This window comes from Nelumbo lutea, chromosome 3 (genome assembly GCF_056320005.1).
Source record: "Nelumbo lutea isolate HS-2025 chromosome 3, American lotus-T2T, whole genome shotgun sequence".
In the NCBI taxonomy this organism is placed as follows: Eukaryota; Viridiplantae; Streptophyta; class Magnoliopsida; order Proteales; family Nelumbonaceae; genus Nelumbo; species Nelumbo lutea.
Window position 1 is genome coordinate 20,590,623 of NC_142686.1, and position 14,939 is coordinate 20,605,561.

Sequence of the window (14,939 nt, forward strand, 5' to 3'; positions counted from 1 at the left end):
ATGTAACAAGGCATTTTTTATGTCTAATTGAAAAGGGCCAACCATACATAGTTACTAAAGATATCAACACACGACTTGATTCAATCTTGGCAATAGGAGAGGAAGCCTCTGTATAATGCACTCCATACAATTCATGTGACTAACCCTTAGCAACTGTCCGAGCCTTCAACTGTTGCACACTGTCATATGGTAAGTACTTGACAGTATATGTCCATTTACCACCTACAACATGCTTACTAGGAGGGAGTGTGGTGAGCTCCCACTTGCGAAGGATTATGTGCGAGAAATTCAGTTGGGTGAAGAGATCTGCTAACTCATTTGCTGATGGGCTAGCAAGTAAGGGGTGAATAAGGATTCTTTGTTTTGCGCTCATTTCTAATCTTGTAATCTTGTTTTGTTGGTTGCGGGGGAGTGAAGATAGTTTACCTCCCTCTACTTGTATGTGTATATATTTATATTTAATTTTAATAAAATTACATGTTATTAATAAAAAAAATTATGTGCAAGAGCAAAGAGTTCCTCTTTCATTGCTTGGTGCCATTGAAAGTGGCAATGGCTTCCTTGGCATTCTTAGGAATAAACATGGATGACAAATGAGAAACAAACTGGCGAAAGAGTTCCTCTTTCGATGAGTATACAGTATACACTTGCTTGATTGGTGGCACTTTAGTATTAACCTGCACTTGAGGAGGTAATGGCTTGGTGACAATTGGAATATAGGAATGGGGTTATCAACCAGAATTGGGAGGGGAAACACTAGAGGTGAGGGGGGAACATCAAGACTAGTGAAGAAAGGAACAGATTCAAAGAATGTACAATCAGGATAGTCAAACAAACACTGGGAGCAGATTCAAAGAATGTTGCGAAGTCTAGGTTTTGTATTTGTTTCTTCAATAAACTTTTGATCTTAACTCCAGATTTTCCAGCACATTGTTCCACATCCATTCTAACAACAGCATCTTCCATTGGCACTTCATGCCCTTGAATAGCAAAGACAATATTCAATCGATCTGAGACTTTAAGACTCCCTTACTCTCTCAGCATCCTCAACTTCACACCTCTAGCCTTCCAACCTTGTTACTAATAACAAATTCTTTGATGCACTCTCACCTGTTTCCTGTAAATTCTCCTTTTCCAATGAATCTCCACCTTTCACTCCCTTGTTATACCTTTTCTCTCATTGGTAATAACTTGATTGACACTTTTAAAACCACCCTCCCTTTCCAATCTCTTCTTATTTTCTTCCCTTTCTTTCCTTACCACTTCTATTGAGCAAACAAAGCTCCCAAAAACTACCCCTTTACGTTCCACCTCAAATAAGGGCCCCAACTCTAAAGAGTTACACCCTTCTTTTGGTTCCACAACATCCTTTTCAATCTCAGTTAAAGAGACAACAAGATTGACCTTAGCACAGTCACTAGATTTTTCAATTTCAACTGCAGGCAGAAGTTCCAATTCTTTAGTAGAGAACTCTCCTTCCAAGTTTCTCATGTCAAAATCAAAGGAATAGGGACCCCACTTGTCTAAATCTACCTGAATTGACGAAGACTCCTGGTGGTTGAACCTTGTGCTCCAAATTGACTCCTCCACCGTACAATCCAATAGGTACTGTGAACGTTGATCTGAAGGAAGTTGCCTCACATCCTTGAACTTATCCACTACAGAAGAAAGTTCCCTTCCACGTTCGACCAATCTTCTTGAACCAGGCCCATACCTACAACCAACCCAAAGGTTCCACCAATTATGCCCCTATTAATATCTAAACCCCCATTGGTCCACGGAACTTTAGGCTCACCTAAGTCATTTGAGTCTTCAAGGGGCCCCCTTTGGAATGACCAATCTAAAGAATAATGCTCTGACTCAACAGACCCAACATTTCCACTTTTTCCATAAAACTTTTCAACTTCCCCCCACCCCTTGTCTATTATGAGGTCTACGCGCTCCTTGGGCACACCTTCCCCCATTAAACTGTCTTCGCCATATAAAGCCCTGCCAACCTTGGACTTTTCACTACTTAAGTCTCGGCTGATGTATCTCCCTGAAAAGACTCCCACCCCATGAACTTTTCCAGAAATTCCATGGTTGTCCTCGTCTTCAACCTTCAACTTACCTTCTTCCAAGCGATTTTTCATTTTCACCCCATTTAAACCAGATCTCTGACCATCAGAAACTGAGCCCGATTCAAAAAATCCCACCTCTAACCATCTTAAAGGATAGCAGCCTATCACCCCTAAAACAAAGAACTAAAAAATTTGGAATCAAATGTATTTCTTTAAATCAAGATTCATGTAAGCAGGAAGATCCTTCCAGGAGCTTGCCCAGTTAAACTTTTCTTCCACAAGCCTCCCCCACTGACCACAACAATTGCAAGCACCACACGTGGAGATGAATCCTGAAAATATTAATCCTACTAAACTTGTGATGCTATCGTTTCTGATATCTCCTCAATGATGTCCATTTACCCAACCTAATCTCTGGATATCTGACTTGATTATGCTACCAAGCAAGCACCTCTTCAACCTCTTCTTTTCTACCGAAAATAAAAAGAAAGAAACTGGTATTTAATCTTCAAACCAAGAAATTCTCTTTCGGTTTCCATTCATCTTTTGTCCACTTTACAACATTTTCCATCTCTGGATCTGAATTTACAAAACAACTGACCAGGCTCCTTTCTAGCAAGTCTAACAAAAAATGCAAATTACCAACTGAATCAACAAACACTTCCTTTATGGTGCACACACACTTAATGTTGCTTTATAGTTTATATTTCTTGAATGACTATTGTATAAGTGGCCTTTATTATGAAAATTTGATTCATCAACTAAAGACACCCTTAATTTCCACTCAAAGTGACCTGCTCAGCAGTCATCTCTGCTTGCTCTGTTTGCTCCTTATTCCTTTCATTACTTTTAGTTTTGATTCTGATGATGTGTGAGGTCTTCATGAATTATTAATTTCATTATATTGACAATTTTCAGAACTTTCTTGGAATCCATCTCACCTTTCCTACTGTCACAAGAATTTGAGTATGGTTATAATGATAGCAGTATATTGTGGTCTATAGATGATGTTACTGATAAAAATCTTATACAATATGTTTTCTTTTGCATTGGAAAAAGAAAGTGTGAATTTGTTTCATCATTTCCTTTTGTAGGTCAAAAGTTTCCGAGCAGATGAACTAATGGAATTTTACAAGGTCAGTCCAAATGCCATGGTTTTATAGATGGTTGTATACAAGTCAATAAACAAATTAAAGGATGAGAGTTGTGTTATTTAATTTCATTTCCTTATTTGTAGCTTAAGTACATTATAATAATTTTAATTTCATGGCTGCCTTTTCAAAATTTTCTTGGATTTCTTCTTCTATTTCAGTTGAATTTTAATTTAATAATATAATATCCTCTTGATGCTTTCTTTACTTCCAACACTTTTGGCAGACAGATCTGAAATTGAAGAAATTCTTGCACATAATTGAGAAATCACCAGTTTTTCCAGTCATATATGATCGCAACAGGTAAGATGGCTATTTTGTATCAAGTCCAACATTAACAGTTGATTTTTGCTGATGGAATTAATTCCATATTCTCTTAAGCTGTGTTTGGGTTGTGGGGTCGAAGTGAAAAGTGGTGCAGATCTGTAATTTGGCTGGTAATGGAAATTACTAGCCCTCAGTCATTCCATTTTCCATTGAACTGACAGTAAACATGGCTAAAATCCTGCTGTTCTATATGTTTCCCTCGTTTCTTTTTTCCCAGAACCAACTGGTGAAGTAGGATCTAACAAATCATTTTCCACTGCATGTTTCTGCTTCTGCCCTAATCCAAACTCAGCCTTATGTTATTGGCTTCCTGTCACTTTGTATAACAGCTTTTGACGTAAAAGAATGGCTATTCCTATGAAAACACTTGGCAATGCATTTTTTATCAATAGTTAATGCTATTATATGCATGTTATTTGTCTTATCGGCACTGTGAAAACTGAGCATCCTATTTCAAATTCTTGTCATCTTTTCACTGAACTGATAAACGATGCTTTATTAATAATATAATCATAAAGATGTCACAAGGGCCATCTTGAGTTCATCTAGCTTAAACAAGCTTAGACAAGCTCCAAAACCATCAATTGTCAAATTTTCTTTCTGCAGGACTGTTTTGTCCTTACCTCCAATTATCAATGGTGCACATTCAGCAATTAGTCTGCAGACAAAGAATGTATTCATCGAGTGTACAGCCACTGGTTTAACGAAAGCCAAGATTGTTTTGAACATCATGGTATGCAAAAAACCAGTTCTTATCTTGTGCTTTTGATGTTGACTTTTGTTTTTAGCTATTATGTAATGCTGCCTATGTGGAATGACTTCTCTTATGTTCACCCAGGTGACAATGTTTTCAGTGTACTGTGAAAGAAAATTTCATGTTGAACCTGTTGAAGTGGTTTACTCTGATGGGAAATCCAGTGTTCTTCCTGATCTATCAGTCTTCAATTTAGAGGTCCCTTTGTCTTATATCACTGGGTCCATAGGTGTCTCTCTAGACTTGAATCAGGTATTGCTATCTTGGGGACTCTATATATTCCATCATTGCTGTTTCAGAAAAAAAAAAAACACCAGTTGATTCAGTGCTGAACACTTATTATTAGCTGTTTGACATACAGATAAATTTGTTTTACCATTGAGTTCCGGTCACCTAATTTTTGCTTTATTAATCTGGATGAGATTTTTTTTTTTATTTTTTTTGTGCTTTTACATTGTTCAGTAGCGAAGGGTTCTGCATGTGAGGAGATCCTTTACCGAACTCAAAATAAAAGGACAACTTTGTACACAGACATCCTGGGATAGAAGGTTCCCAGTACATATCAAATCCTCTTGGCCCTCTAGCCAAACTTTTCTCCACTGAATTGGCTGATCTTGGAATCCACCTGAGTGATCTGTTCTCTATGAATGCCAAAACTTTACTCTCTGATATGATTACTAAGAGACCAAGGTCTGTCAGAGCCAAACTATTATCCATCCTATAACCAACTAGGAGCCATCCTTGATCTCAAAACCCTATTCCAAGGAATATCCCTTAGACGTAACATGGAATGCCATTTATGCTAAACAGTTTTTTCCCTCCCATGATGATTTATTTTCCCCCTTCTTTCTGTGTGTGTGCTGTCTGTAGGTATAAAGGATATACTTGTTATGACATCATCATATGTTATTTTCAACATTACTATCACTTATTCCTCTCAAGTAACAAGATACAACTTTTTTATTCCCCATGGAAATCAAAGCCCTAGAGTCCCCATAGTAGCCCTATAACTGGGCAAATAAACATTGGCCTGATCTTTAGCCACCTGCATACTTTTCTCTATCTGCTATCCATCTCCAAAATCTAAGGTACTTGGATAAGCATGATACCAAATTTGTTTTATGAACAAATCCATTATCATACTAATTTTGAAGCACTTTCTGAACCTCTCATATTTTGACTAAAAATCATCATTGGTTCACTATGATTACCCATTTACCTTATTCTTCCCCAACACTTCTATTCTTTCCTAGTTTCTTTGTACTTGAGGCCTCATTGTTGATACTTGATTTTATTTCCTCAAGTTCTTTCTCCCCCTCATATCAAGATTTAGAGTTTGTTTTGGATCGATATCCAATTGTATGTGGGGCCCATAGTTCCTCTAGAATTATGGGTGTTTCTGCGGTCCTGTGTGTGAGCTCCCAAAATGATGGGGATTTCTGTGGGCTTTTAATTACATTTGGGGTGAGGAGTACTTCCGCAGGCGTCTGTGTCTGTTATTGCTCTTGTGGGTGTGGGTTTGTTTAGAACTCCTACACGTGTGTGTTTATCGTTGTGGCGAGAATTCAAATATGTAATGATGGCAGTTACAGATTATAAACTGCCATTCTAAACTTAGTGGATAAGCAATTACTTGGCTTGCTGCCATGTGTACCATGCTGTCAGGATTTTCAGGCATCTGTAAATATCAGTTCTTTGCCTTGTTTCCTCACCTTTATGCTCTCTTGCTGCTTTAAGTGACTATTTGTCTTCTCTTTATTGTTGTTGCCCTTGCTCTCTGTTCTTTTGTACTCTGTTATCACTGTTGCTTCTTCCACTTCCTGTCGATTAAAGTGGTTTCCAAGCAAACCATAGTTGTAGATGTTCCAATGGACCCTATCGCCAGAAAACTTTCTAGTCTTGATGCGGCGCTTGTTGCTCAGGATTTGTCGTCAATGGGGATGTGTGATGACTTAAATGCTATGAATCCTCTGAGAAAGGATCTTGAGCTTGTTGCCAGCAAGATGGATGAAGTGAGTAGTGTTTCCGATTTTACTCAACGAAGTTCCCCTGCTTTAAAGAACTTTCTGCGATGCAATGGGTGTACTTGATGTAACTGTTGCGGGTGTGGGTTTGTTGAAAAGTCCCACATGTTTTCATTACATATTGACAGCTTCTTTCAGTACATTCTTTTTAACAATGCTTTGTCTTGATGTAACTATATTCACATTTTGTCTTTTCCAGTAGAAAATATATTTTCATTACATATTGACAGATTCTTTCAGTACATTTTGTCTTTAACAATGCTTTAGATGACATATTTCCTGTAGCATTAAATTTTATCCTTGGATTCTCATAATGTTTTGTTTGCTTTTAGGTTTCTAGTTTGTTGAATAAGATGCAGTTGCAAGCTGACAGGTCTGTATCAGTAGACGGGCGCAGTATTGTTGTATCTGTACCTCCAACTAGAAGTGATGTTCTTCATGCTTGTGATGTGATGGAGGTATTAACTCTGATGCATTGAGTGACCATGCTAATGCTTTTTGAGCATTCTGGAATTTTGAGGTTTACTTAACATAACCTTTTAGTAACTATGTATTCCTTTTTTTACTCTCTTTTAAGGATGTTGCCATTGCTTATGGGTTTAACAAAATCCCCAAAAGGAAGCCAGTGTCTTTGAAGCCTGTAGCTCTGAATCAAATCAGTGATCTTATCAGATTAGAGGTACCTACCAGAGAGTTCTTGTGGTTTTGTTATTTGTAAGGTTTTGTTTCTTACTTTGCAGTTACTATTTGTTTGCAATTTGTTATGTTCTGCAAGACCTGTTTGTTTTTTTCCTGTTTTTCTTACTTGCTATAGGTGCATTTTTTCCTGCACCTCATCATCATAATTTTCTAAGCCTTGTCCCAACTATATGGAGTTGGCTACATGAATATTGTTTTTCCACTCCATTTTCAGTGCCATATCCATTGTTAAAGTGTAAAGTCCTTAAATCATTTCTTGCTGCTTCAACCCATGTCCTTTTTGGTCTGCCCCTGGCTTTTCTAGCCCCTTTGACTTGTAATGGATAACTTCTTATGGGTGTTGTAGATGGTCTTCTCTATATGATTACGTGACTAAACCATCATAGTTTACTTTCCTTCATTTTATTACCTATTGGAGCCACTCATAGGTTCATTCTAATGACTTCATTTCTGATCCCCATCCTTTCTAGTTTTTCCACTCATCCATCTCAGCATACACATTTCTGCCACACACATTTTTGCTCATTTTTTTTTCTTAACTACCCCTGACATACTGCTCCATATGCCATTGCTGGCCTTACAATTGTTTTATAAAATGTTCCTTTTAGCCTATGTCGTATTGACATATAACATATGACTGGATGCACCCCTCCTTTTTGCCCATCCTGCTCTATTCTATTGGTGACATTCGTCTAAATCTTTCCCTAGTTTTGGATTAATATAACCAAAGTGTTGTCATTGGGTATTTTTTGTGGCAATAATTAATTGGATTGGATGGGATATTTTGGTGTGACTTAGTGGAAAATTGTTCTCAATATATACACAGGACAAAGCACATTGAAGTAGACAGACATTTCATAAGAGAAAGGGTGACTTGAGGGGAAGTTTGTCTCCCATACATTGCTTCTGATTTGCAGTTTGCTGATGTTCTTACAAAATGTGTTGCAAGGAACAAGCGGGAGCATGATCTACGCAAGTTGGGAATGCGTGACATTTACTCCCAACTTGAGGGGGGGTGTTGAGTTGGGCCGATTTTGAGTTATTGGGCCCATCATTTTATATTTTATTTTTAAGTTGTTAAGTTAGGAAGTTATTGGGCCTTAGGCCCATTAGTTTATGTTATTTTAAGTTGCGACTGTTCAGCTACTTAAAGTATCCGCCCTACTAAGGGTATTCTTGTAATCTTCCATTCTTTTATTTTAAGTATATAAATCAAGAGGGGTTGGCGGCCTGATCTATTCAATTCTGGTGACATCCCACTCTCTTTTCTTCTTCTCTACTGCTGAAACCTTTCAGCTTCTTCTACTTTTCTTCACAAGGCATTCATCTGAAGCTGTTATCAGCAATTTCTATTGTTGTAATTTGCATTTGTTGTTTGTAAGAGTTTGCACCTCGCATCCGTCCTTGAACCTTTGTAAAATTTTGGTTTAATTTCTCAGTAAAATTCTTCATTTATTTATCAAAAAAAGGATATGGAATTGCTTTTCTATTTTTTTTGAAGCCTGTTAGCAGCCTCCAACAGTCTTTCTATCCCAATTTGCCCCTGGGATTCTATCTACTTTGCAAAGAGAATAAAGATTATGTTGAGCAATGTGCTGCATGAGAGTGGCAATCCTTTGTGAGTAGTAGTGTAGGGAGGTTTTAGTTGTAACTTAAGAGTCTCTTTCCTTAGCTAGTCGTTCTTTATTATGTATAATAGCCCAATTAGGACTGTTCTTGTCTTCTCTTCTTATTGATGGGAAGAATTGTTTTATATACTTCAGATGGGTTGAAGGATCAGCAATTAGCTCTATTGACACAAATGCCGAGCAAGGGGTGATTAGGGATAAATTTTTTTGATTGGCTGTTTGATAATGTTTTTTGTTAATTGTTGATAAAAAAAGTGTTTGTTGTTAATTGATAAAAAAAAGGGGGTTCGGTAGCAAAGTAATGCATATACTTAATTTTGACAGTTAATGATAAAAGGACTTGTTTTATATACTCTTTAGTAGTTATTAAAGTTTCAGTGGCTAATAAAACATGCTTAATGTATATATTTCCACAGAATTCTGTGACGATTTTCATCATCATCATCATCATCATAATCTAAGCCTTGTCCTAGCTATATACATGAATCCTGTTCTGTCATTCTGTCTGTTTAGTGCCATAACATTTTAATGTTTCTTTGCTTGTAGATTGCAATGAATGGATTTACAGAGGTGCTTACATGGATATTATGCTCATGCAAAGAGAATTTCTCCATGTTGAACCGCAAGGATGACAAATCAACTGCAGTGATCATTGGCAATCCTCGTTCAACTGATTTTGAGGTCTGTTTATTGATTTCATATTATAGTTGAGGGGTGTGCAAAACTCAGTCCTACACTGAATTTTTCTTACAAAAGCGGAAATTATTTCTAAACTTTTATTTCCTTTTAATAGTAATAACTACCTTGCTGATTTTGAAAATGTGCTCAAAGCACATAGGAATTTATATTTTCCTGTTTATTTACTTGATACATTTGCATACACACATATGTGAATACACACATATTTACTTGATACATTTGCATACACACATTTTCATACACATACATATGTGCATATGTATGTGTACATTTGCATACACACACATTGGAATTTATATTTTCCTGTTTATTTACTTGATACATGTGCGTACACACATATGTGCATATTTATTGATTTCTAGTGCTTGGGTACCTAGGAAGACATGCATTTTTTTTTCTAAATCTATATTTATTTTTCAACTTAGAAAAAGGATGCTTTATATAGAGATGAACTATGTGTAGAAGCAAAGAGGAGGGGGTTTGGGATTAGGGAGGATGGTCCAGAAAAAATCTAGCATTGTTGGGGAAATGGCTATGGCGTTGGCCATTGTAGAGAGAGAGAGCTGAATTATGTGGAGGTGTGCTCGAGCAGCCTTAATATGTACAAATGGGAAGAAAGAAATGCTAGAATTTTCCAAGAAAAGGAGAGGAGCAACTAGGACTTGAAGGATTGTGTATTGAATACATTGTTAAAGACCTTGGAACATTTTCATCAATTCTCTTTTGATGATTTGTGGAGAAACTGGTTAATGGTAGCATGCTTCTCGTCCTCTAAGAATAGGGCAGATACAAGGTGGCTTCCTCTGTCTGAAGGATGTTTGAAGCTGAACTTTGACGGGAGCAGCTTGGTCAATCCAGGACCCTCCGGAAGGGGGGGAGAGGGTTCTGAGAAATCTGCTTGAAGAGGTTGTTCTTCTTTACTCGGGTCCTTTGGGATATGGAGATTTTGTCTGGGAAAAACTTCTAGCTGCTGTACAGGGGGTGCAATTTGCAAATTAGTTGGGAGTAGAGCAACTGATTATGGAAGGGGATTCCAAGATTGTGGTGGACTGGTTGAAGAACCCCGAGAATGTTGTGTGATACTACGAGAATGAAATTAAGAAGTTCAATTGGCTGATAAGTAATATGTCGATTTCTATACAGTGGGTGGGGAGATCAGCAAATGCTTTGATGTGTTAGTCAAGCAAGGGGCAACTAGGGAAGATTTCTTTTGGCCTTAGTTGTGACTTCAGTTTCTTACTTTTAGTTTCCTTGTAGTTTGTTTGGGGAGACTGTATCTTGCACCTCTACTAGGGTTGTTGTATGAGTTTATAGATAAGGGGTGATCATGGGTTTAGCACCAATGATAAAGGCTTCAGCCTAGGCCTGGGCCCAACCCAGCCCTCATCTTGCTCCTAGATTACAAGCATGGGTTTATGGGCTTTCTGGGCCTAGAGATTAGGTCAGACTTGGAATAACACTCAGTAGTGAATGTTACCATTGAATGTTGTCCCAAGTCCCACATTGCTTAGGAATGGGAATGGAGGCCTTGCCTTCATCTATATTAGACCTGCTCACTGGTTGAACCGAGATGGGTTCAGGCTGGGCTTTGCTTCTTTATTAATTGAAAATGATCAGGCCTGATCTTGGTCCTTATTTAAAGCTCGAAGCCCGGGCCTGAGCCTGAAGCCCAATAAAAACAAATATGTTATAATATATTAAGTATATATTATTTATAATGTATTATATAATGTTATTAGGCTTGTCGGGGCCACTTGATCCTTGAACAACTCTAATCTATATGAGGCCTTGCCTAGAAAGACAACTCTCATATTTGAGTTGACTCATCTCTTGGCACATGTATCAATTCATGAATATTTGTATTTTAAAATTTTTATATTTTATATATAATGATAAATATTTAATATTAAGCATATTATGTATAATACAAAATATAATATATTATACTATAAAAATATTATGTACATTATATATTATATATTTAATAATATATATTCTATCATATAGCGGGCCAAGTTGGGCCTGCATACAAAAACTTAGGCCAAGGCCTAGAAATTTGCGGGCTAAGTTTCCGGATGGGCCAAGAATGATCACCCCTATGCTCTATCTATTTGTTGGCATGTCCACTTTCTCATTGGAATCATTGTGTTGTCAACAGTGTTTTAAAACCCAACCTGGACATCAAATCATTTTCATATCTGAGTAACAGGTTAATGCTTCAACTGTTCGAGTTGAATGGGTCAACTCTTTTTTTTAAGTAAGTTAAATCTGATCTATTAGATGCTAAAGTCACCATTGCTAAAGACGAAGATGATGAAAGGCAAGAAAGTTCAGATTTGGCATTGTTACTTTAGATGCTAGATTGGTCTTTCATCTTCTACACCTCTCTCTCCCAATCCCTTTCTCACATTCCCACTTTAGGGTTTTATTTATTTTTATTTAAAATTAATGATTTAACATTTTTCAAAAGAAATGATTAAATATATTATTGCAATATAAACCATCAACTGGAGAATAGTTCAAATGGCTCAATGGGTTAGTGTCTAGGTTTAATGGGTTTAGACCAAGTCAATGGATTTTTACTATTTAAGAAGTAAGAACCCTCTTAACCTCCATGTGACAGGTTGAATGGTTCAACTGTTTAGGTTGCCCTAGACATTAACCAGGCTGCCCCTTGTGCAGCAGGCTGCCAAACCCCACATTAGCGGGAGCCTTGTGCACCAGGCTGCCCTTATACACACACACACACCATTGCATCAAGTAATCATCCCTAAATTAGCATCAATTTTTATCCCTTATTTATTTATTAATTTACATGTGTTTGAGTCTTGGGGTCATTTGCTTACATTATTATATAAGAAAACGCTTCCCAACAAATCCTCATTTATAATTAGGACTAATTGAGAAATTATTAGAAGAGGGAGGAATATAAGGGATGTCCTAGCCAATGGAGGGCCAGGCCATGTCTTGAAGTGGCAGTCAAGTGGGGAAAGAACCACCGAGGAGGCTTAATATAAATGTCATAATTCACTATTTGGCAAGGATATCAACATCTTTGGCGGTTGGCCCATTTCCCTTGATTTGGAAATTTTTTGTAAGCTTACTTTCTTTTCTCCAATAAGGAGGGAAATTACCATGGAGGAGCACTAGGGTGGTTGCTCTGTAAAGAGACTGGGCCGAATGGGTCCTAGTATCTTCTCTTGTAATATCTTTTCTTTTCTTGTTGGCTAATGGGCCTCTCTTAATGGCCTGTTATTTTTTTTTGTTTAATCTCTTTATGTTACTACCTAGCTGGCCACCCACTTAAGGGCATACTTGTCATTACTATAACATTAATTCTTAATAAAAAAAGGATTAGAGGAGAAAGGGAAGATAATTCGAACCTTTCTTCTTCTTCTCTTTTTGCCATCTTCTTCTCTTGTATTGTTGCTCTTACTTCTCTTCTTCCTTTTTTTCCCTCTAATCTTCAAATTTACACCTAATATTTGAGGACTGATTTACATCTTGGTATAAGAGCAGGTCTATTTCTTCCTTTTTCTCTTCTTCCTCTTTTCCCATACACCCTTAGATTAAGAGAGTGTATGGAGAGATAGGTTCTCTATAGTTTAGAGGATCTTTGGCCTAGTTGGTAGAGGGTTTGGAGAATTTAAATCTGGTTGGATATTGCCAAGAAGTGGTGTTGTTCTGTTGCTGCCCAAAACCCTAGCCGATTAGAGATTTTTGAAGGTACAGGTAAAGGTGAAGCTTTGGGTGTGGCGCTCTGTGCTTGGGAGGTGTCTTTTGACTCCTAAAGGAGGGCGGTTCAGGTTTGGAAGAAATGGGGAAGCTCTGGTAGGAGCAACTGGATCTTCTCTCTTCCTCTCCAACAGCTGGACGGAGTAAAACCCTAGTTTTCAAGCATCTGGGTTCTGGTTTGACTTAAAGTTTATATAGACAAAATTTCTGGTTCTTTGATTTTCGTTTGATTAATGGAGCCATACGGAAGTGAGTTCAAGCAAGTGCCGGTTTCCGGCCTTGGCTCGGTAGATTCTGTTTTGATTGGTGTGACCACAATCAAGCTAGATGGGACAAATTATCTTGCTTGGGCATAGTCTATAAGAATTTATGTCTATAGTAGAGGAAAACTCGGGTATCTCAGATAGTAAAGTGAAACCCGAAGAGACAGACCCTGAATTTGAGAGATGGATGCAAGAGAACTATACTATCATAGGCTGGTTGGTCAATTCTATGCAACTTCATATAAGTCAACATTATCTCTGGATGTCTTCGGCTAAGGAGATATGGGACAGTGTTATTGAGACCTATTCACAGAAGTTGAATGTAGCCAGAGTCTATAAGTTGAAAAGTGATGTGAAGAACCTAAGACAGGGGGAGAAGAGTGTAGCAATCTACTACTCTATACTGAAATCCCTATGGCAAGAAATTGATTTTATGGAGACAGTTGTATGGGAGAGTAAGAATGATGCTGAAATGTATAGGAAGTTGGTGGAGAGAATTAGGGTGTTTGAATTTCTCATTGGACTCAACCTTGAGTTTGACATCATTAGGCAAAATATCCTGGCTAGAGATGAGGTTACTATTCCTCAGGCATACGCTATGATAAGCAGTGAGGAGATTAGGCGACATTTTCAGTTGCAAAGTCCACCTACAGAACACTTTGCACATGTTGGAATAAAGCCAAAGGGTCCTACTGAAAAAAAGGAACAGATATGTGAATATTGCAAGAAACCGAGGCATACAAAGGACACTTGCTGGAAGCTTCATTCTGAGCTTCTTCCTAATAGGTTTAAGAATAACAATAGCTCTAAGAAGGGTAGTCAGGTAGGAAAGCCTAAGATAGCTATTGTTGCTATAGTACCTAAAGGAGGAAATAAGGAGAGTGAAGAAAAATCAACCATTGAGCAATTGGCAACAATGAAGGCGGATTTTGAAAAGTATGGGAGGCTACTAAATCACTTGGAAGCTACTGTTTCTTCATCTCACTTTTCCAACAACAATACATCATCTTCATCTGTATTTTCTCACTCAGGTATTCGTGCTTCTGCAAATCATGCTTTAGTTTCAGGTAATCATAAAATCCCTTGGATTATTGATTCCGGTGCATCAGACCATATGACCAGCCTGTCTAATCTATTCTGCTCATACCACCTTCTCTCTGGCAAAGAGAAAATATCCCTTGCTGATGGGTTTCTTGCTCCCATCTCTGGTAAAGGGGATATAAAGACCTCTGACACCCTTTATTTATCCTCTGTCCTTCATGTCCCTAAACTTAACATAAACCTTTTATCTGTTAGCAGCTTAACTAAATCCATGAATTGTAGCATAACCTTTTTTCCCACTCATTGTGTTTTTTAGGACCTGCAATCTAAGAGGATGATTGGTAGCGGCCATGAAGCAAACATAATATACTTGCTGGACACACTAGATAGAGCTTTTGGACCACCTCATGGAGTTTCCTTAGAGTCAGTTTTGTCAGAGTCTGTTAACAAAGTCTTGTTATGTCACTTTCGGTTTGGTCATTTGTCTTTTTTTTGCTTTGAGTCATTTGTTTCCAGATATGTTTAAGGGAGTGTCTTTATTGAATCTTCATTGTGAGT

The 14,939-nt window shown here is 37.6% G+C and overlaps 1 protein-coding gene across 5 annotated transcripts in view; it reads left to right on the forward strand.

Annotated features, from left to right (window-relative positions):
• Window positions 1-14,939, forward strand: part of LOC148863448 (phenylalanine--tRNA ligase beta subunit, cytoplasmic-like) — an 89,932-nt gene that overhangs the window by 50,217 nt on the left and 24,776 nt on the right. For all 5 annotated transcript variants that reach the window (XM_088978018.1, XM_088978020.1, XM_088978021.1 and 2 more), the window contains exons 8-14: window positions 3,155-3,196; window positions 3,438-3,514; window positions 4,145-4,271; window positions 4,377-4,544; window positions 6,649-6,774; window positions 6,894-6,995; window positions 9,190-9,324. In XM_088978018.1, coding sequence (XP_088834144.1) covers window positions 3,155-3,196; window positions 3,438-3,514; window positions 4,145-4,271; window positions 4,377-4,544; window positions 6,649-6,774; window positions 6,894-6,995; window positions 9,190-9,324 — 777 coding nt within the window. The remainder of the gene's footprint in view (window positions 1-3,154; window positions 3,197-3,437; window positions 3,515-4,144; window positions 4,272-4,376; window positions 4,545-6,648; window positions 6,775-6,893; window positions 6,996-9,189; window positions 9,325-14,939) is intronic.